This window comes from Pristis pectinata, chromosome 11 (genome assembly GCF_009764475.1).
Source record: "Pristis pectinata isolate sPriPec2 chromosome 11, sPriPec2.1.pri, whole genome shotgun sequence".
Taxonomy (NCBI): Eukaryota; Metazoa; Chordata; class Chondrichthyes; order Rhinopristiformes; family Pristidae; genus Pristis; species Pristis pectinata.
The window spans coordinates 11,112,488-11,135,930 of record NC_067415.1 but is presented as its reverse complement, the minus strand read 5'-3'; the positions used below and the strand labels follow the sequence as shown (position 1 = coordinate 11,135,930).

At 41.8% G+C, this 23,443-nt stretch overlaps 1 protein-coding gene across 3 annotated transcripts in view; it reads right to left on the bottom strand.

Moving 5' to 3' along the window:
• LOC127575817 (P2Y purinoceptor 8-like) overlaps positions 1-23,443 on the bottom strand; it is a 60,375-nt gene that overhangs the window by 2,328 nt on the left and 34,604 nt on the right. For 2 of the 3 annotated variants that reach the window (XM_052025947.1, XM_052025946.1), the window contains exon 4: positions 12,083-18,519. The exons of the other annotated variant lie outside the window; for it this stretch is intronic. In XM_052025947.1, coding sequence (XP_051881907.1) covers positions 17,402-18,454 — 1,053 coding nt within the window. In that variant the 5' untranslated portion in view covers positions 18,455-18,519 and the 3' untranslated portion in view covers positions 12,083-17,401. Of the gene's footprint in view, positions 1-12,082; positions 18,520-23,443 lie in introns of those variants that run through there. 3 annotated transcript variants of the gene reach the window in all.

Below are 23,443 nucleotides of genomic sequence, written 5' to 3'. Positions count from 1 at the left end.
AAAAAGTTGTCCCTCAAGCCACCTTTATATTTCCCCCTCTCAATTTAAATCTGTGCCCTCTCATTCAAGACTCCCCTGCCCTGGGAAAAAGAGTGGCCATTCACCTTATCTTTGCACCTCATGATTTTGTATAAGTCTACAACATTATCCTTCAGCCTCCTACACTCCAGGGAAAAAAGCCCAAGCATATTTAGTCCCTCCCTATAACTTAAGCCCTCGTCCTGGTAACATCCTGGTGAATCTTTTCTGCATCCTTTCCAGCTTAATGACATCCTTCCCATTGCTAGGTGACCAGAAATGCACACAATACTCCAAGTGTGGTCTCATCAACATCTATACAGTTGTAACACAATGTCCCAACTCTTGTACTCAGTGCCCTGACCTATGAAGGCAAGAGGACCAAAAACCTTCTTCACCACCCTGTCTACCTATGTCATCATTTTTAGGGAACTTTGTATGTGTACACTTAGGTCTCTCTGTTCTACAACAATCTCCAGGTTCTTGCCATTTACTGTGTAAGTCCTGCCCCTGGTTTAACTTGCCAAGATGCACCACCTCACATCTGTCCATGTTAAATTCCATCTGCCATTCCTTGGCCTACTTTCCCAGTTGATCTATGTCCTGTTGTAATATTAGAAAGCCTTCTTCACTGTCCGCTATACCACCAATTTTAGTGTCATCCATAAAGTTACCAACCATGTAACTACATTCTCATCCAATTTGTTAATATGGATAATGAACAGTAGGCCCAACACCAATCCCTCCGGCACACTGCTGGTCACAGGCCTCCAATCTGAAAAACAACCCCCCACCACCACGAAGCCAATTGGCTAGCTCTGAATCCCAAGTGATCTAAACTTTCCAGACCAGCATACCATTCAGTACCTTGTCAAAAGCCTCGCTGAAGTCCATGTAGGCAATATCTACAATGTTGATCTTGTCAATCGTCTTGGTCACCTCTTCAAAAAAACTCAATCAAATTCACGAAACACGATTTCCCACACAAGTAGCCACACTGACTAACCCAAATCAGACCTTGCTTTTCCAAAGGCATGTAGATCCTGTTCCTCAGAATCTCCTTTACTAACTTTTCCATCTCTGATGTTGGGCTCACTGGCCAGTAGTTCCCTGGATTGTCTTTGCAGCTCTTCTTTAATAAAGTCTTCTGGTACCTTACCCATGGACTGAGGAGGGTTGTAATTTCACCAATCACCTCGGACTCCCGTCTCACCACTCCCCTTCTCCTCTTTATGCTGGTTATCTTGCCTCTCCATTCTCAGTCCTGATGCAGGGTTTTGACCTGAAATATCTGTAATTCCTTCCCCCCACCCCCCCTCAGATACTGCTCAACTTTTTGTGTGTTGCTCCAGATTCCAGCATCTGCAGTCTCTTGTGTCTCCAGTTTTGTAGCTCTGGTGAAGTAGGTTGCCTAGCTCAAGATCGGAACCCATTTGATTCATTAATGATCTTCAGGGAAGAAAATCCTAGTCTGGTTTATATGTAATTCCAGACTCAACAACATGGTTGATTCTTAACCTCCAACTTAGTTTAGAGCAGTCCAGCTTAGACAATAAATATTGACATTGCCAGCGATGTCTATATCCTGTGTGATAAATATTTTATTTTAGAGTAGAACGTTTTAGTTAAGCTGCAAAGGGTGAAAAATTCTATATTCACTTACAGCATACTGCAGATCACATGAATAGTGAGCTCTACCCCCTTTAGACCATCAACAACTGTCTACAGAAGGCACAATGAAACTTGGGAACCAGTGTGGGGCAGCAGGTAGTCTTGATGCTGCACAGTTCCAGCAAACCCGGTTCGATCCTGAACACCCGTTCACTCTGTGTAGAGCTTGCACATTACCCCAGTGACCACATAGGTTTCCTCCGGGTGCTCTGTTTCCTCCCACATCCCATAGGCACGCTGTCTGGGAGGTAATTAGCTACTATAAAGTGCCCCTAGTGTGGGTGGCATGAGGGTCAGGTGGGGAGGGGGAGTTGATGGGGCATTGTGGGCAAGGTTTTCTTTACACAGGTGCCTGGAACGGGGCTGATAAAGATTGTCTGGTGAAGGGTCATCTGGAGGGTCTCGACCTGAAGTGTTGACTGTTTCCCTCCATGGATGCTACCCAGTGCATTAAGTCCCTCCACCTCTTTGATTGTTGCCCCAGATCCCAGCACCTGCAGTCTCTTGTGCCTCCAGTTTTGTAGCTCTGGTGAAGTAGGTTGCCTAGCTCAAGATCGGAAAACCAACTCTTGTGTATAGTCACTGAGCAAAATTGCTTAATCTTCCTTTGCAAACTGGTTGTTGCCAGTTTGTCGGGTGCAGGAAATTTAGTTAACTTGAGACACATGCTGGCGTGTTGCAAAATCTCCTTTACCAGATGTATCATTGGGAGATACAAAAAAATAATTTTCCTTTGGTTCTAACAGCAAGGAAAACTGCAATTGATTCAATATTTACCAATTGAGTACAAATACAGTTTTCATATTGCAAGATGTTAAAGTCAAAGTTAAAATCAAAGCACGGTAGTGTAGCGGTTAGCGTAATGCTATTACAGCGCCAGCAACCCAGGTTCAATTCCAGCCACTGTCTGTAAGGAGTTTGTATGTTCTCCCCGTGTCTGTGTGGGTTTCCTCCGGGTGCTCTGGTTTCCTCCCACATTCCAAAGACATATGGGTTAGGAAGTTGTGGGCATGCTATATTGGCGCTGGAAGCATGGTGACACTTGCGGGTTGTCCCCAAAACACTCTACAGAAAAAAAAGATGCATTTCACTGTGTGTTTTGATGTACATGTGACTAATAAAGAAATCTTATTTCTTATTATTATCTTAAGTACATGTATGCAGGGGTGCAATGAAACACTTCCTTGCAGCAGCATCACAGGCACAAAGCATCAGGTAAACAGCATTCAAAAGAAAAACGTAAATTGAACATAAATTATACACAATTTTTTGCAAGAAAGAACACAATTAGAACAAAAAAGAGGAAGTCCATTTTAGTGCAAAGTGATCAAAGTGGTCATAGTGTTGATAAACTCCAGTGATTAGGGTTGTGCCGGTTGGTTCAAAAACCGAATGGTTGAAGGGAAGAAACTGTTCTTGAAGTTGGCAGTGTGGGTCTTCAGGCTTCTGTACCTCCTCCCCGATGGTAGCTGCAAGAAGATGGCATGGCCTAGATGGTGGGGATCTTTGATGATAGATGTTTCCTTACTGAGGCAGCACCTCCTGTGGATACTACCAATGGTGGATTTAAAGATGTTCAAAAATTCAAATGTCAGACTGAAAATCATTTATACTGAAAATCAAAAAAAAAACTGCAGATTCTTGAAAACAAACAGAAACATAAAATGTTGGAAACACTCAGCAGGTTAGGCAACATCTGTGGAAAGTGAAATAGAGTTAACAGATCAAGCTGAAGACCTTCCGTCAGAACAGATGAGGAAACTCACTCAGATGGCTGCTGTTTGAAGAGGTTGTTAACTGAGGTGCAAGCCAGGGAAATGGCACGTAGCTGATTTAATGAGTGCAAGAAGTTACATTAATTATCAATCATATCCTCTTGGTCTGTTTTCCTTATTCATTTTAACTTCTTCAGCATTCAAACCACAGGTCACTCTGTTATTGCAGCTCAAGACCCCATCTTGGTCATTTTATTTGCTCCTTATCACCTGAAATCTCTTGTCAAAGTTCTCTCTGGTGTGTGGTCATCATCATGCTTCAGTTTGTGGAATCTTGCTAAGCTCAGACCAGCTCCTGCACTTCATCTCTGCAGGAGTGACTACACTTCCAAAGAAATTCATTGGTTGCAAAGCACTGAGGTTATGAAAGGTGCTGGTAAAATGCAAGTCTTCCTTTCAAAACCTTGGTAAATTGGTATTGCTATTGGTTTATTATTGTCACTTGTACCGAGGTACGGTGAAAAACTTGTCTTGCATACCGATTGTACAGATCAATTTATTACACAGTGCAGTTACACTGAGTTAGTGCAGAGTGCATTGAGGTAGTACAGGTAAAAACAATAACAGTATAGAGTAAAGTGTCACAGCTACAGAGAAAGTGCAGTGCAATAAGATGCAAGGTCACAACAAGGTAGATCATGAGGTCAGAGTCCATCTTATCATATAAGGGAACCATTCAATAGTCTTATCACAGTGGGGTAGAAGCTGTCCTTAAGTCTGGTGGTATGTGCCCTCAGGCTCCTGTATCTTCTACCTGATGGAAAAGAAGAGAAGAGAGAATGAGCAGGGTGGGGTCTTTTATTATACTGGCTGTTTCACCAAGACAGCGAGAGGTAAAGACTGAGTCCAAGGAGAGGCGGCTGGTGTCCGTGATGCGCTGGGCTGTGTCCACAACTCTCTGCAGTTTCTTGCGGTCCTGGGCAGAGCAGTTTCCGTACCAAGCCATGATACATCCAGATAGGATGCTTTCTATCGTGCATTGATAGAAATTGGTGAGAGCCAAAGGGGACAAGTCTAATTTCTTTAGCCTCCTGAGGAAGTAGAGGTGCTGGTGAGCTTTCTTGGCCGTGGCATCTATGTGATTTGACCAGGACAGGCTGTCGGTGATGTTCACTCCTATAACAAGGCGGGCTTTAGCTCCTGGTATCAGAAAGTTCGAGGATCTATCAGGCAACATATTCCAGGCATCCACTAGTCTCTCAGTAAAAAACATACGCCTCATGTCTGTTCTGAACCTACCCACTCTCTCCTTAACTGCATGCCCTCTGGTATTGCATCGCTCAATAATAGGAAAAAGATGTTGCTTGTCCACCCTATCTATGCCCCTCATGATTTTGTACACTTCCAGTAGATCACCCCCCAGCCTCTGCCACTCCAGAGAAAAGAGCCCAAGTTTGTCCAGCCTCTCCTGATAGCACATGCCCTCTAATCCAGGCAGCATCCTAGTAAACCTCCTCTGCACCCTCTCTAAAGCCTTGACATCCTTCCTATAGTGAGGTGACCAATGCTGGCAGTGTTAGAAAGTTAATAGGATTAAATAAACTATTGAGTCGTTGATATCCAAGGTAAACCAACAGAGCAGGAGTCAGAATAGCCTACAAATTAAGTGGTAGGTTCCAGGAGGTTGAAGGTAATGGTACAGTTAACCTCACCATGGGAGGTGATAAGATAAATATCTTTATTAGTCACAGGTACATCGAAACACATAGTGAAATGCATCTTTTGCGTAGAGTGTTCTGGGGCAGCCAGCAAGTGTCGCCACACTTTCAGCGCCAACATAGCACGCCCACAACTTCCTAACCCGTATATCTTTGGAACGTGGGAAGAAACCGGAGCACCTGGAGGAAACCCACGCAGACACGGGGAGAACATACATCTCCTTATAGACAGCGGCCGGAATTGAACCCAGATTGCTGGGGCTGTAATAGCGTTATGCTAACCGCTACACCACCGTGCTGACATATAGTTACAGAGGGAAAGGATACCCCTCGTGGAGAAAGTGAACGGACGCAATGTTCCACTGGGAAACCAGAAATGGAAAAAGCCCGAGGTATATTGGCCTATTGACAGAAAGTAAGAAAAGCGCAGCAGAAGAGAGATAGAGAGGTTGAAATGAAAATTGGATAAAAAGTGAGGTTACTAGAGGAATTAAGAAACAAATGACAGGCTGCCAAGTATGACTCAAAAAGGCATGTGGCAGAAAAGGAGAAGTGGTGCAGTCCCTGTACTGCTCACATGAAGCTCATGTGTAAACAACCAGTGTCAGAGTGACACCTGGACAGCAGAGGAATATGCGCAGGTTGTATCATGGAAAAATAGTGTGCTGACCCAAAAATTGTAGAGTATCTGGCAAAGGAGAACCAACAGAGGCAGTAGCAGGAAGAGAGTTATAGTCCATGTTGAGATAGAGTGTGCAGGCTAAAGGAAGCACTGAGACAGACAAAAAATGGGAGGAGAGGCAGACATCAGTGACCTTGAGTCAGGAGACAAGGGAAATGGAGGCCAAAGCACAGGGCAGGAGACAAGCAATGCCCCATCCTGGAATCCCCATAGATTTCCCCAGAAGGCCCCCCAAGACAGATGCAATGTGCCTTGGGTCCAAGCGGACAATGCGGGGCAATGCAACAAGAATATGTGGTGCGTTATACCCCAGACCCATTTGTGGGGAATGGCCGAGGGACGCCCCACATTGGACTTTGGCAGAGACCCTTATGGGCACTGGTAGGAATCAGAGACCAGACACCTTGCTTGGTCTGTATGACCAGGGTAAAAAATGAAAGACTCTGCTTTTTAACTTTTAAAAGAGTCCTTTTTGTCACTCTCCTCTCAAAGTTTATATGGTTAAAAAAAAAGGACACCGGGCTTCAAACTGAAATATGAATGACAAAAAAATCTTCACAAAAACTTGGACAAATTTCTGCAGGAATCCAATGAGGACTCAAGACAAAAGATGGGCAGGTTACACTGCAGCTAACCCCAAGGGCCTGAAAGTTAGGGACAGCCTTCAGGGCTCCTTTAAGCTGTTGGTTTAGAACGTTAATGCCTACTTGCTCCCATACGTACAGGCACATTCAAAGGCTCCTGACTTCTCACCCACTTCTTGTCCACATCCCCAGCTATGCTCTAATGCCAGCTTCTGAACATAGCTGCCTGCTGGGCTCTGTGCTTGGTCACTGGTTCTTGCTGTACACTTAACCATATCCGTTATTCCCAGTGCTGGTCACACCCTAAACTGTGCTCCTGCCCCTCAGTTTTGTCTGCACACCTAACCACGTCCCTGCTAGGTGACTGAGTAAACATATGTTTGATTAGATTTACCCTAAAACTTTACTTATACAGCACGGTAACAGCCAACGAGCCCGCGCTGCCCAATTACACCCATGTTAACCTACTAACCCGTACATCTTTGGAATGTGGGAAGAAGCCGGAGCACCCGGAGGAAACCCACGCAGTCACGGGGAGAACGTACAAACTCCTTACAGGCAGCGGTGGGAATTGAACCCCGATCGCTGGCGCTGTAGTAGCATTACGCTAACTGCTATGTTACCATGCCGCCCTACGCTACCCATATATAATCTACAAATAAGTAGTCAATTTTGCACATGTAAAGTGGTTAATTGTTGGTATCACAATGTACATAAATGGCTGATAAATTTAATGACCTTATCTCTTAAGAGCAAGCAGTGTGGCATGCATATTAGTGTATCTTTAGAAACTGAGTGTACATGCGGTGGCAACTGGGCCAATACTCTCTAGAGTTCAGAAGAATGAAAGGAGGTCTCCTTGAGATGTTCGTACCTTTTAAACTGTAATCATTATTGGTTTACTACTGTCACATGCACAGAAATACAGTGAAAACATTTGTTTTGCCTGCCATCCATACACATCATTTCAATACGTAAGCACATCAAAGGGAACAGCAAAAAGAAAAAAAGAAAAAAGCAATTAAGATGCAGGGTTGAATTTTCCCTGGCTGGGGTATCCAGAAACAGGAGCCACAGTCTCCATATAAGGTGTTGGCCATTCCAGACAGTGATAAAAAGAAATTTCTTCACCCAGAGGGTAAGGAATCCTTGTAATTTTCCAACCAAGATGTATGTGCGGGGTCAATCCCTGAATATGTGCAAAGCATAAACTGATAGGTTTCTCAAAACCAAGGGAATCATGATTAATACTGGAAGGTTATCCAAGGATGCAGTGGATCCGTTGGAAACTTGGGTGAAGAAATGGCAGATAGAGTTTAATCCAGGTAAATGTGAGGTGTTGCACTTTGGGAGATCAAATGTAAGGGAAAGGAATACAGTAAATGGCAGGACCCTTAGGAACATTAATGTACAGAGTGATCTTCGGCTCCAAATCCATAGCCATCTGAAAGCAACAACACAAGTAGATAGGGTGTTAAAGCAGATGTGTGGCATACTTGCCTTCATTGGTTGAGCATTGAGTGTACGAGTCAGGAAGTCATGTTGCCCCTGCATAAGACTTTGGTCAGTCCACATTTGGAGTATTTTGTGCATTTCTGGTCACATTACAGGAAGGATGTGGAGGCTTTGGAGAGGGTGCAGAAAAGTTCACTGGGATGCTGCCTGGATTAGAGAATAATAGTTATAAGGAGATATTGGACAAACTTGGATTGTTTTCTCTGCAGTGTTGGAGGCTGAGGGGAGCCCTGATAGAGTTTTATAAAATTATGAGAGGGTAAATTTTATAAGAGGCATTTAAGAGACATTTAAACAGGCACATGAGCAGGCAGGGAATGAAGGGATATGGATCATGTGCAGGCAGATAGGTTTAGTTTAATGTGTCAGACACTGTGGGCGGAATGGTCTGCTTCGGTACTGTACTGTTCTATGTAAATGGTGCTGAGATGAAAGATTAGCAGTGATCTTATTGAATCTTGGAGGAGGCAGGAGGGGTTGAGTGGCTTCTATTTGTTCTGTATGACTTTCAATGCATTGTTCTACCAGCCGAAGCTATTACTTGGGAATTGACGACACTCAGTAAAAGATCTTTTGTCGATAGCGTTGCCTCTGTTAGTTGCCTTGCTGAGCAGCATCACCAAAGAGGTACGGACATGACAGCGGCCATTGTAATCTGGTCTGCTTGTGTATTTTACCAAAGATGGAACTGCTTTACAGCTGGTTCATGAGTGGCCAAGACCACACCGGGGTCATTGTTCTTAGTCGCTAATGGTTATGTGCGCAGATATCTACATGGGGGTCAACCTGTCCTCCTGAGCACACCTTTATCTTGCACAAAGCTAAAGTTTGTTTAGACATTTCAAATGAAAATATACCAAGGAAATTATAAAAGTCCCTAAATGTTTTTTTCTCTAAATGTCTTTTAAGCATATTTAATCTAGAGTCCTTCCTGTAAGTGTACTTCCTGTAAGACTTGTCCCACTACAGACTGATTTGCACATTTCTATCACATGCCAATTTACAGAAATTATTGCAAAATTATATTGTAAAACACTGGGTTGATAAGTTGACAAGAATATTTATCAAGGACATCAGAATAATTCCTAAATATTTCACATTGATATCTCATTCAAGAACATGTAAAGTTTAACACGAATTTATCACTGTAAATTAAATTTCCATATACAAAGAACGGCCACACAAAAGCCATTCTGCCCAACTGTGCTACAAGAGCATTTATACTCCTCATGAGCCTCTTCCCACCATTTCAATCCTAATTAGTACTTTCTTCTGTTACATGTCTTTCTTACATGTCTTACATGTCTTTCTAGATTTCCTTTAAATTCGCAGAATGCTTCTTCTCTCAACCTCTCCTTGTGGTGGCTGCATCAGTATCTGTCTCCAATATACTTCAAGATAGTTGCTAAATTAAACTAACAAAGTAATTTATGTAATTTAAGTAATTTATGAAATAAAAAAAATTACAAGAGAGAAAGTGTGAGAGAGAGTATTTAATCCCAGACATGTCAACCAGTTTGAATGTTTTCAACATACTATGTATATGGAATGCAGTTTTCATTAATTTTAAGTACACTTCAATAGTATATTAACCATGTATATGACAGTGGTGAATTCCACGTTCTAACCCATCCCTAGGTGAGGACGTTTTCCCTGAATTCTTCTTTTGCTGAGCTGTTCTATATCAGCCTGTCTGGATTATAGTACCATTTACACATATCCTCCCAACAGAATCAGCATCAATATACAAGTGAATTAAAATCACAGCTGCAGATGCTGGAAGCCTGAAATAGAAACAGAAAATGCTGGAAACACTCAGCAGGTCAGGAAGCATTCTGTGGAATGAGAAACAGTTAACATTTCAGGTCCAGAAATCCCCAGGCCTGAAACATCAATTGTTTCTCTTTCCACATTTGTTTCCTGAGCTGCTCAGAGATTCCAGCACTTTCTGATTTTATACGTGAATTAATACTTTCTTACCAATTAGCAAAGAAGGCTCTGTTCATTAGGTAGCCAATTATGCAAAGAGCCAATTAATCTCCTCATACATTAGGCACACAAGAGATTGGTGGAGTAATTTATCTTCTTTTTCATTGCTTCTCCAGTTCAAACTTGCTGTGTGGTCTGTCCCAGTACTTTGGTGCCAGGGTTGTCAAGTCTTGTTACTGTAGAAACTGGAACCTGGAGCAACAAGCAGTCTGTTGGAGACTTCTAATGCACGGTTTCAGCCCGAACCCCCACAGATCCTGCTCAACCGCTGAGTTCCTCCAGCAGTCTCTTCTCCTGTTTTTGTCTGTCTCAGAACTTCCTTTAGTCTCAGGTCCATAGTTTCCTCCTCTTGGTATACAGGCCCAACTGATGAAGGAATGTCACTATTTCACTGAAGGAAGTCATTCAGCCCAGCAAGAATCTGCAGGTTATCTGTACAACAACTTAGTCAGTCCTATTTCACTGGTCTTTGCCAGCGAATTTTTTTTTTATTAAGTGCCTAGCCAATTACCTTTTGAAAACCCTAGTTGGCTCTTACCCTTAAGAGTGGCGAGTTACTCTGTGTAAAAATGTCTTATCTCGGATTCCCTTTTTTTTGGTTAGTCACTTTGAGTTCAAGCCCTTCCCCCCTCAACCAGTCTTTGAATTATCTGATAATAGAAGTTGCTTCCTTTTACTACCCTTTCTAAACCCTTCATCATCTTGCAAACTTCTACCAGATGACTTCTCAACCAACTTTGCTTCAAAATCAACCCCATCTTTTGCAGTCTAATCTTGCAGATAAATCCCTCACCCTGAAAGCAAAGGATAGTTATGATCTTTACAATAGTGTTAACTACTTGCTGGTTATGTTAAAATCGAGCTTGGTAATTGAAACATACAGCAAATGTTGGCCAATTAGCATCAAAGGACAGAACAGTTGTTCTTGAAAGGGAGAAGCAATTTTGAAATATTTGTTCCTTGTTAAGAGAGCTCTCAGTTCCCTGTGACCAACAGGGTTATGGAGTGAAGGGAGTGGATGGAATGGCATGGATGAAACAAATTCTTCAATGTTAACTGGTTTAGCACCATAAGTTAGCACAATAAATTTTGGTTTTCTTTCTCATGTCTCAAGACTGTGCTATGGTCATGACACATGCCCTTAAGATTGAACGTCAACCCTGCTTACAAGGGGAGCTGGAAGAGGTGTTGGGAGTAAACACTGTATATGGAGCACTATCCAAATTCATTGATTACTTGGGATTACTGTCAGCTGCAGTGAGATGCAGGAGGGGCTGTGCTTCCCTCGAAATGGGACAAAGAAACATGCATCTCTCCTTGCGGTAGGAAGGGCTGAGGAGGGGGCAGTAGGACTGTTTAACTCTCTGTAATGGATGCAATGCAGGAAGAGATTTAGTTAACTAACCAGGTCAGGTAATGTGAGCACATTTGCTGATTCGTTACATCCTGTGGTTTAAGTAGCTGGCTTCTTTCACTGTGTCTTGCCACTTCATCCCACTCAACATTCAACAGCAGCCAGTCCTCAGTTACAAACACTTCACTGACTTCTCCTTCATCCATCCAGATTTGCCACTCATTCCAATCCATAAGGCATGAGGTACACTTGATCCGCCATTGAAGGCAGTATATCGATCAGGTGCATAGATACCTTCAATTGCTAGTAAATTTTATACTCTTTGTAAGTGAATAGTTACACAGGAGGGTGGTGAAGAAGAGACATTAATAGGAGGGTATGTAGAAAAGATCCACAGGGGACTGCGAAGGAGATATCCACAGGAGGGTGGTGTACAGTATAGGGATCTTATAACTTCATTTGACAGAATGAAAGAGACCCTGGTTTAGCATCTCATTTGAAAGATAACACCTCTGACAATGCAGTTCCTTTCTAGTACTGTATTGACGGGTCACCGCGAATATTTGCTCCAGTCTCCAGTGTAGGACAATGAACCGTACCCTTCTGACTCAGAGTAAGATTAGTACTGAGACATCAAAAACAGACCAAGGGAGGGAGAATTTGCAAAATATAGACAGACATTCAGAAACAGATTTGCTCTTTTTTGCCAATCTTCATGCTTAGTCCATTATCCTGTCACTGATGAAATAAATCAAAAAGCACAAAATCACCTTTATTTTAATAATATCAAAACATTATTTATTCAATTGATATGATACTTGAGACACAAAGGACATTGAAGCAGCATTGACAAGAACCAAAAGTCAGACAGTAATGTGTAGGTGAAAATAAAATAAGCAAACTACTAATAAGTGCAAGATAATCAAAGACCACAGTTGGAATCATGCATCTATTCAGCCCTCCCTGTACACTCCCTGTAGTCTTCCCTCCAAATGATACACATTCATAAATATTAATAATATATCAGAACTGCTCCTTCAACATTGCTACCTTCCTCTTGGAAGCTGAGCCAGCCCAAAGGAGTGATAGGCTGCCAGTGAGATTTGTGCCAGTTTCACTGGTTCGGAAAAGATTACTTCAAACAAAATGGGGGGAGACAATCAACCTATCAGAGGTTCAATGCAGTGAAAGTTAAATTTAGGATCCCTCAAGTTTATAGAATATCTTCCCAGGTTGGTTAATGGAGATAAACGCATCAAAGCAATCAAATGTAAGACTGAAGGGGTGGGGAAGTGGATGGCCTTGGGTTCATCCTGACTTTATATAAATCAGGATCAGCAAAGAAGCCTTCCTCATCCCCATTTAGAAATGCATTTCAATGTAATTGTCCCGAATCTTCCATTGTTTTAAAAGAAATTGAAGGAATTTTCCAACAAGAAACTGAGCTAGACTAGTTATGGTGTTGAATCAGGTTAAATTTTGCTTCCCCGACCTCAAAAATGACAATTCCTTTCCGCATCAGCTCATCTCAATTCCAGCTGATCTTTTTGCTCCATCCAAACGCTAAGTGGATGGATAGCATGAGCTGCCTGCTTCTCTTGCAAATGAGAAAAAGTGGCCCCAAGTGGAACATGGGATTCAGATGCCATCCATTGGAAGATGTAGGATTTTTATTTTAGCAAGGAATGCAGAAGAAAAAACACATTGGTGGTCCAAATCAAAATTTAAACAGATTTTCCTTTATTTTTGTATTGGTTTATGGAGTTGGGTCTTTGATTCTATGATAATCTGAGTTTTCTAGTGTTATTAGCTGTTTTACAGTTTTCAATGAGAATGTTTCTTTAATTTTTTTTCCCATTTCTTCAGTATTGATGGGAGCAAGAGAGCATCATGAAGTGGATAATGTTTGTGGTAGTGATACATAAAACATTTGCAGATTGTTAAGTTGTTACTTGTTGGATAATATATGGGTTGCTGTGTACATATACTGGAAAATACACAGGCCATTATGTGCTACATTGGACAGCACACAGGCTGGTGTGGATATACTGGATACACAACATGGTGGGCCAAAGGGCCTGTATCGGCCGTATTGTTCTATGGTACAATGCAGGCATATGTGTCACAGAGCCTTGGTTTAATATCTCTTGTGAAAGAAGATGCCAGCAATTGTGCAGACTCCATCACAACTGCATTGGAATGGCAGTCTAGATACTTATGCTCATACCTTTGGATTGTGACTTGATAAAATCTTCTGATCCAGAAGCAAACATGCTACGAACTGAGCTAAGCTGATTCATGATTGATTCTGTTACTGAATTATTCTGCTTGCGAGAGCATATTAGATCAACAAATCTGTTTAAGGAATGGTTGATTAATAAAATCTGAATGTGATATTGCAGAAGATAATTCTGCCATTACATCAGACAGTCATTTTCTCATTACAAACAGTAAGATAAACAGACCCTTAACATTCAGACAGTAATCTAGTGAGGAAGGTAACTCACTATAATTTTCATTCATTACATCAGTTAAATCCATAATGGGTGGATTATTTCAGATTGCCACCAGACAGGAATTTGGCTCCAGCGCTTTATTGAAAAAGAATTATGGAATTAAGTTGATAGCTAACTGAGGAAAATGGTTCTTCATGAGGTACAGCAACATATAAGTATGATAAATTGTTAGAACCAGCAATGGCAGCTAAAAACTTCAGAATGATTAACTATTGAATGTTCATTTAGGGATCCAGAGTAGGGCAAACAATTTGTTATAGAATAATAGTCATGCAGCACTGAAGTAGGCCCTTCAGCCCATCAAGTCGATGCTAACCATCAAGAACCTATTCACACAAATGCTACACTAATCCCTATTTTTATTCTCATCATTGCATCGACTTCCCCCAGATTCTTTACTCACCTGCACACTAGGGGCAAGGCAAATTAATTTGCACATCTTTGGGAGTTGGGAGCACCCAGGGGAAACTCACATGGTCACAGGGAGAATGTGCAAATTTCCACACAGACAGGATCAGAGTCAGAATAGGTTTATTATCACTGACGTATGTCATGTCAGCACTGGATGTCAAGATTGAACAGAAGTCAGTGGAGCTGTGAGGCCGCTGTATTGCAATTCAGATTGATCACAGTGGTTTAAGACCTAACCTGGTTAAATGATCAGTCCAGATGAATGGTATAGTAGAGAGTAGGATAGGAACAGGTGAAGAAAGTGTATTGAGAAATGTTATCTCTTTATCACTAGATTGTTTATTCATGTCTATTCCCACTTCTACTTAAGGCCCCCCAATGTTTGTTGGTTTCAGAGCTATCAGCAGATTTCCTGTAACTCATTACTGGTCATCTTTCCCCATACCTGAAAAACCATGTGAAGTCTTGGCAGATTATTCAACTGCAGTGAACAATGTCAGTCTGTATCATCTTAAATCCCCTTCACCTTATAGATTCCTGACCCAGTGATGTCTCATATTTAATTTCTTGTTGCTAGCGATCAGATGCCTTCATAACCTCCCCCTGGCATAGAACCTGCTGAGATCTGGGTTCCTCCTAATTTGATCTCTTGGGCATCCCTGATTTCCATCACTAATAACAGCTGAAGCTCTTGAATTCCCTCCCTAATTCCACTCAATGTCTCCACATTGGAACCTCTGTCTTTGGCCAAACTTCTGTCCACCTATTGTAACAACTCTTGATGTGACTCGCAATCAAATGTTATCTGAAAATGCTCTGCTCCTGCTTCTTTCCATTAAAGGTGCTACCTAAATCACTTCTGTGGTTTTGCAGTCTTCAGCAGGCTTCACTGAGTGGATGAGTTTCCCTCCTGGGATGCAAAACACTTTGGGGTTTCAGGGTGGAATTCAGTAACTCAGAGCAACAAGCTTTCATCTCAAAGGAAAGATAAACATTTTCTCTGCTGAGTTTTCACAAGATCTTTGGTGCCCCCATTAACTGACCTCTCATTCTCTTCAGAAACAGTTCTCTCGATTTCCCCATTGTCTTATCTGCATGGACGTAGAACATAGAACAGTGCAGCACAGGAACAGGCCCTTCAGCCCATGATGTCTGTGCTGAACACGATGCCAAATTAAACTAATCCTTTCTGCCTGCACATGATCCATATCCCTCCAATCTCTGCATATTCATGTGCCTTTCTAAAAGCCTCTTGAATGCCACTATCATATCTGCTTCCACTCCCACCCTTGGCAGTGCGTTCCAGGCACCTACCACTCTGTGTCAAATTCTTGCAATGCACATCCCCTTTAAACTTTCCCTCTCTCATCTTAAAGCTATGCCCTCTAGTATTCAACATTTCTATGCTGGGAAATAGATTCTGGCTGTCTACACTATGCCTCTCAGAAGTTTATAAACTTCTATCAGGTCTCCCTTCAGTCTCCAACGCTCCAGAAAAAACAATCCAAGTTTGTCCAATCTCTCCTCATAGTTTATCTTCTGTAACCCAGGCAGCATCCTGGTAAACCTCTTCTGAACCCTCTGCAAAGCCTCCACATCCTTCCTGTAACGGGGTGATCAGAACTGCATGCAATACTCCAAGTGCAGCTTAACCAAAGTTTTATACAACTGCATCATGACTTCCTGAATCTTTTACTCTATGCCCCTAGCAATGAAGGCAAGCATGCCATAGACATTGTACAGGTCATCCCCAGGTTACAACAAGGTTCCATTCCTAAGAATGGTTCATAACCTGACCTTTGCAAGTCAGATATTCAGCCTTGAACCGAGTTCCCAGGTGGCAGAAGATGCCTGCAGCCCTGAAGCAGCTGGTAAATTCACCCCACCGGTCTCCCTAAAGCTCGCTCATATATGGGCTGTACATCGGTCAGAGGTTCGTAAGCTGGGAAGGACCTGCACTAGATATGACAGATTGTTGGACTATTGCTCCATTTCCCACTACTGCCCATGAACTCTGCAAACATTCTCAAGTATCTATCCAGTTCCTTGTTGAAAGCCTTGACTGAATCTGTTTTTTATCAGCCTTTCAAGGAATGGACTCTCCTGCCAATTTATTTAAATCTACATCCATAGCTTCTTGACTCTTGCCAATAGCAACAGCATCTCTTGATTTCTACCAACTCTTCATGATTTTGAAGATATCTTTCTAATCCCCTCTCGACCACCTCTGGTCTAGGAAGGTGCCTAACTACATAACTGGACCTTCTCATGTCTGCAGCTATTTTTTTTTTTACTTGGTGATTTTTACATCAAGATGCAACAACAACAACAAACATTCACACTTATACAGCAGCAGATAAAATGTATGACCACGTGCTTAAGGTATGTGCTGAAAGAAATCTTGAACTTAATTTGAGGTACCTTATTGTATTTCATTTACACAGCTCTGAATGCATATGTTCTGGAATTTATGCTTAAGTAACAGTGAAAGCTTTCTCATCTGGGTGACTTTGCTTTTCTGTGATCCACTAGTAATTCTATTGACGTGCTCACACAGCATTATTAAAATTCTGAAGTCTTGTATCTGCTAAACCCTGAGAACAATGCTAACCTATGTGTGACACAGAGTAAAATACCACAACTATTTGAAATCTGATCAAAAAAAAACTGTAAACTACTGCACAGCAGGTAAGGCAAACATCAGAAGAGAGGGGAAGATGAGGTTAACTTTACAGGTCAATAAGTCCTCTCCAAAATCCTTGGTGCATTTTTAAGAACTGAGAGTTCCCAGCCTCTTCTCCTCTCCCACCCCTACATCCAAGTGCCTTAAGTTCATGGTCCCAAAGTTACATTCATCAGGGTGTGCTTTGTTGGATTTCTCTGTCAGTGACCATCAATCACTGGCCAAGTTCTTGTCAGAATCTTGTTTTCAAACCTCCTTTCTTCCCTCTTCCATAGAGGACGAGCCTGTTTCCTGTCATAGCTGTCGCTGAGTAGGAACCTTGGCTATGAACTGATGAACCCAATCCTTTCATTGTGTTCAAGTTTACATCAAATCTGGGAACTAACCTCAGACACATACTTTTGGAATTCATCCATTTACTGCCAGAACAGTTGGATAAATACTCATTTGTAACATTGGTTTCATTATTGATTTTTAAAGTTGTCAATCAGGTTAATTTTTCCTGGAGCTGGTACAACATCACCCTTCCTTCTGCCACCTCAAATCTAAACCAATCCATTTGCTGTATTCAGAGAAGCCTGCATTTCTAAATTCTGATGGTGCTGCCCTGATCTCATCAAAAACATACTCTCCCTTCTGTATTCAGTTAAACTTCCTTGACTTGAAACGTTTGCTAAACCCAAACATGTTCTGAGCTTCTTGCGAAACTCCTTGGAAGCAAAATAATAAATGAAAGGGTCCAGGCAGCTATTAAGGCAGCTCAGGGTGAGTGTGATTTTGTAGGCGCTATAAATGCCTTCCCCGTAAAAGATCCGTTTGATCATGTGGACCAGAAGGATGAAGTTGTTGGGGGTGAAACATGTTATGAACACTGAGAGCACAATTAAAGCCAAGCAAATTGCTCTCCGCTTTTGTATATTGCCATAAGATGTAGAGGTTTTGATCAGCTTGGCGATGATTCGGATGTAACAGTACACAGTGATGAAAAACGGAATCAGGAACAGAATTCCAAACAAGGTGAAGAGGAAAGCAGCCCAAGCCTCTTTGGAAGGAAGCATGTCTTTTTTCAGAATGTCAAAGCATGTGGTAATATTCAGTTCATGAACCTCATAAGTCAAATCATTCATCTCCAGAGGCAGCAAGGTGATAAGAACAAGTGTCCACATCCCAAAGCAAACCAGAATGGCATATCTCTTTGTCCGCCACTTGGTACACTTCATTGGTAGCACCACACCTGCATAACGCTCCAAGCTAATACAAGTCATGGTTAAGATAGAGCAGTACATATTGGCGTAGAATAATACAGTGACCATACTGCACAGGCTTGATCCAAAGGTCCAGTTGTTTCCATTCCAATGGTACATGCTCTGAAAGGGCAAAAAGGTTCCAAGTATCAGATCAGTGATGGTGAGGTTGATCATGAATATGATGGATGGTGTCTTTGGCTGAGTTCGGCAAAGCAGAAACAAGGAGAACCCATTCCCAGGCAAACTGATTATAACAACAATGAGGTAAATGACAGGAAGGATATTCTTAATTGGCGGGTTTGAGAGCATTTCCAGAGTTTCATTGTCCAACTTGTTTCCGTTTATTGTCATGATGATGTGAACCAAAGAGCTTCAGAAGTCTCTCAATACTGGCAATACGATGGATTTTCTTCTGACTTAGAAAAGAAAGGAAAGTTGGCTTTAATAATATTTCATCACCTCAAAAAGTGGTAATATTTTGATGTTAACATGAGAAAAAATAATTATATCTGCATGGAACCTATACCTGAAGGAACTCACCACTACCTTGAAGGGGTGATTACAAATGAGAAATAAATATAAACATCACAGCAATATTGAGCTCCGAAAATTAATATAATGAGCAGTTCAAAAAGAACAGTTTCTTCCTCACTGCTATCAAACTTCTGAACCAATCACCTCTGATTTGCATTCATTACTGTATTTTTTCTTGTATTTATTATTACCATGTATAGTTTACTACGCGAGCAAGGAATTTCATTGCACCCTGGTGTATATGACAATAAACTACTCTGATCTAAATGATTAAATATTTTCCCACTGCTGCATTGGGCCTGATCATATGTATGGCCAGATAGTTATTTTCTATAGCATGTGTTAGCACATTCTGAACAGAAGAACCTGCCCACTGTAGGTTGGAAGTAGGGAACATGCTGGTGATCAGATGCCGAGACAGTTGTCTTCTTGCTTCATAGTTTCCCGAGCTGAGTGGTTGGATATACTTTGTATCCAGCCCCTCAGATTTATATCAGTGCATCTAACGCGGCCCATTCAATTGAATAGGGTTACCAATCTTCATTAAAAATGAAGAGGAAAATGAAAAACACAATGATGCTGGAGGAACTCAGTAGGCCAGGCAGCATCTGTGGAAAAAAAACAGGAGGTCAATGTTTTGGGTCAGGACCCTTCTTCAGGACCTGACCCGAAACGTTGATTGCTGGCTTTTCTCCATGGATGCTGCCTGGCCTGCTGAGTTCCTCCGGCATCATCGTGTTTTTCATCGAGATTCCAGCATCTGCAGTCCTTTGTTTCACTTGCAAAGGAAAATGTCTTGATTTGTTTTACATTTTTAAAAAAATGTCAATTAAATGTATTTTTAAATGAAATTATTATTACTTGTAGAAAAAGTTTTTCTACATGTGTTTGATTATCAGAGACATTTGGAAACTGTTTCAAGATCTGAGCACTTGAAACAGTTTAAATTTCTGTCATTTGCAGAAGATGTGTGTGGCTGTGTGTTTAGTGTGAGACTGCGACTGAGAGAGGTGGAATCTCATCCACTACCTATTATTCCCATGGATAGCATATCGGAATTTGGTTTATTATTGTCACGTATACCGAGATACAGTGAGAAACTTGTCTGTGTGCCATCCAGGCAGATCATGCCATGTATAAGTACATTGGGTTAGTAAACAGAATGCAGAATATAGTATAACAGCTGTGGAGAAAGTGCAGTGCAGATATAAACAGAATGAGAATAACTGGCAATTTTAATGGAAAATAGTGACCATTATAACAGAAGGTTCCATTTTTGTGGCATCTTTAATACAATAAGATGCCTTAAGATATTTCCTTCAAAGTAATGCAATCAAATAACACCTCACACAGAGTTATACAAGGAGATACTGCCCGTGTGACCAAAAGTTCAGTCAAAGAAAAAGATTTTATGGAGAAGCAGAGAAATGCGGACACAGAGTTTGGGGGAGGAAATTCTACGGCTGAAGCACCTGCAGGCATGGTTGGCATGAGCAGAATGACATAAATCAGGAACACACAGTAGAGCAGAATTTGTGGACTGCAGAAAACTCGAATGCTTTGAAGGATGGTTGGATGCTACAGGGATATGGAAGGGCAAGATCTTGTAAGGATTTGAAGACAATAATGAAAATTGAGGTTGCAGGAAAAAGAGCTAATGAGGGTCAGAGAGTACAAGCAGGACTTAGTATGCATAAAGATTTAGTCCGCAGAGTTTTAGAACATAGAACAGCACAAGAACAGACCCTTTGGCCCACGATGTAGTGCCAAGCTAATAAACACAATACTCCTGATGTGACCAGAGTTTTATAAAGATGCAACATAACTTCCTGACTCTTGAACTCGGTGCTTTGACTAAAGGTAAGTATGCCATATGCCTTCCTTACCACCCTATCAACCTGTGCAGCCACTTTCAGGGAGTTATGGACTTGGACCCCAAGGTCCCTCTGTACATGAACACAACTAAGGGTCTTGCTATTAACAGTCCCTTTACACTTGATCTCCCAAACTTTTGGATAAGCTCAGTTTTACAAATGTTGCAAAGTGGGTTAAACCCAAAGGAGGGGACATAATATTAAGGTGATTGGAAGAAGGTGTAAGGGGGATGTCAGGGGTAAGTTGTTTTTAAACAGAGTGGTGGGTGCGTGGAACGCACTGCCAGCAGAGGTTGTGGGGGCAGATACATTAGGGACATTTAAGAGACTCTTAGATAGACACATGAATGATAGAAAAATAAGGGGCTATGTGGGAGGGGAAGGATTGGATAGATCTCAGAGCAGGATAAAATGTCGGCACAACATTGTGGGCTGAAGGGCCTGTACCATGCTGTAGTGTTCTATGTTCTATGGGTGTCTCGGCATTGAAAGAGTTGTTTGTGGAGTAAAGCCCACTCCTACACAGGGAACTGTGTTTGCTTTCCAGAGAGATCATAAGCTAGTTACAATTAGCCCATCCCAACTCAGCACAAGTTGCTGCTGTGAGCCGTAAAGGGGAATTTCACTTCAAACTCTCTGCCAGGTCTGCCATTTCTGGAAAAAAAATAATCTGTCTCTATCCTCAAACACAATACATTTCCTGCACATTGTGATTTGGTTCAGATTTTTATCATTTGCAGACTTTTCCTTTTATCATTACTCCACCCATAACCACAGGGTCGATTTAGCTTCCAGGTCTGTGCAGATCTAAATGTCACCAATCCTGACGCCAGCTCTCTGGCAAGCTAAGAGATTATAAAAGAAAGGATCAATTTGCATTTATATATCACCAGCTACATTGCATCACTCTACAGTAATGAACTGGTTTGAAGTAAGGACAAAGCATATGATGTTGGAAATATGGTACTAATTTTCTCTCACAACTCCCAGCAATGATAATTTGCTCTGTGATGTGGATTAAGGGATAAATATCAGACAGGATGAAGCTCTTGCACTTCATTGAAACACTGTCCATAAGAGAAGGGGAGGTGAAGTCAAAGTTTAACTTCTTGTTTGAATTTTGGACACGCGTGCCAAATTTGATGCTGATACTTTTGTGCAGTGCAGAGGGAGTACTGCATTGTTGGCACCTCCAACAATGTAGCACTCCCTCAGCACCCCACTGAAGTGCCATTATAGACTTTGGAACTCGTGTCTGAGAGTGGGTCTTAAACCCTGCCTTCTCACTCCGAGGTGAGTGAATTATAAATTGAGTAGAGTATTTGATTACATTTGTGCAATGGTGAGAGAGCAACAAAAACTAAAATAACAAGCCTTTTTCTTTCATATAAGAGGGGCATGTCACCCTATCAGTCTGGGCTCTACGCAGTAACATAACAGTGTGAGACCATTAAGCCATTTAGTTACACTTGGCTAATCTCAGCTCCATTTACCTGTTGTGATTTTGCATCATTTGATATCCTCGCTTAATCAAAAATCTATTAATTTCAGTGTTGACATTTTCAGTTCTTCCAAGCATGTCGTATTTGAGAAGAGAAAGAGGCAGATTTCTGCTGACCTCTGTGTGAAGGGGAGTTATAGAATCATAGGGTTATACAGCATGGAAACAGGCCCTTCAGCCCAACTTGTCTATGCTGACAAAGGTGTCTTCCTGAGGTCTCAGCTCTTGTATTCAATGAAGTGACTTATGAAGGACAGTATCCCATATATGTTATTAACCTCTATCTATTTGCTCTGCTACCTTCAAGGATATTTGGATTTGTATGCCAAGATTCGTCTGTTCCACAATACTCCCTCGGACCTTACTGTTCATAGCGTATGTCCTAGCCTCAATAGTACTTCCAAAATACATCACCTCACATTGATCAGGATTAAGCTCCATCTGCCATTTCTCAACCCATTTCACCAACACATCGATATCACCCTGTAGCCTAAGACTACCCTGCACATTGTCACAACTACACCAACCTTCATCTGCAAACCTGCTGATTATGCCTCCTGCATTCATAACCAAATCATTAACATATCTTCTGAACATCAAGGGTCCCAGCACCGATCCTTGTGGAACAACACTAGTCATAGGTATCCAATCACAAAAAAACCCTCTGCCATCACCTTCTGTCTCCTATTGCCAAGCCAATGTTGGATCCAGTTTGCCAATTTGGCCCAGACCAATTTGGTCCTGGTCCCTTTTGAGCCAGTCTCCCATGTGGGACATTGTCAAAGGCCTTACTGAAGTCCATGTAAGCTACTTCTACTGCCCTGCCCTCATCGATGCACCTTGAAAAAGGGGATCACATTTGTTGTCCTCCAATCATCTGGTACCTCACTTGTGTCCAGTGAAGATTGAAAACTGTCAGACAGAGCCCCAGCTATCTCTTCCCTTGCATCCCATAGTAGCCTGGGATAAATCTCATCCAGCCCTGGGGATTTATCCACCTCTAAGCCTTCTAAGACATTGAGTACCTCTTCTTTATTTAAGGAGACTTGCTCAAGAATTTCACCTTCTCCTTCACTGAATCCTCCCAATTCCTTTGTGAATCCTGATGAAAAGTATTCATTTAGAACCCCACTTTCTAAGATTGGTTATCTTAGATTGACTCTGATGTCCATAATAGGGCCTACTCTTTCCCTGGTTATTCTTTTACCTTTAACATACTTATAAAATGCCTTCGGATTTACCTTGATCCGATCTGCCAGTGATATTTTGTGGCCCCTCTTTGCCTTCCTAATTTCCTTTTTAAACATCACCCTATACTTGGTTATACTCTTGACAGGCATCCTTTAGTCCTCTATACCTTCCATATGTTTTTCTCTTTATCCAACCCTCAATGTCCCTCAACATTCAGGGTTCCCTGTACTTGTTACCCTT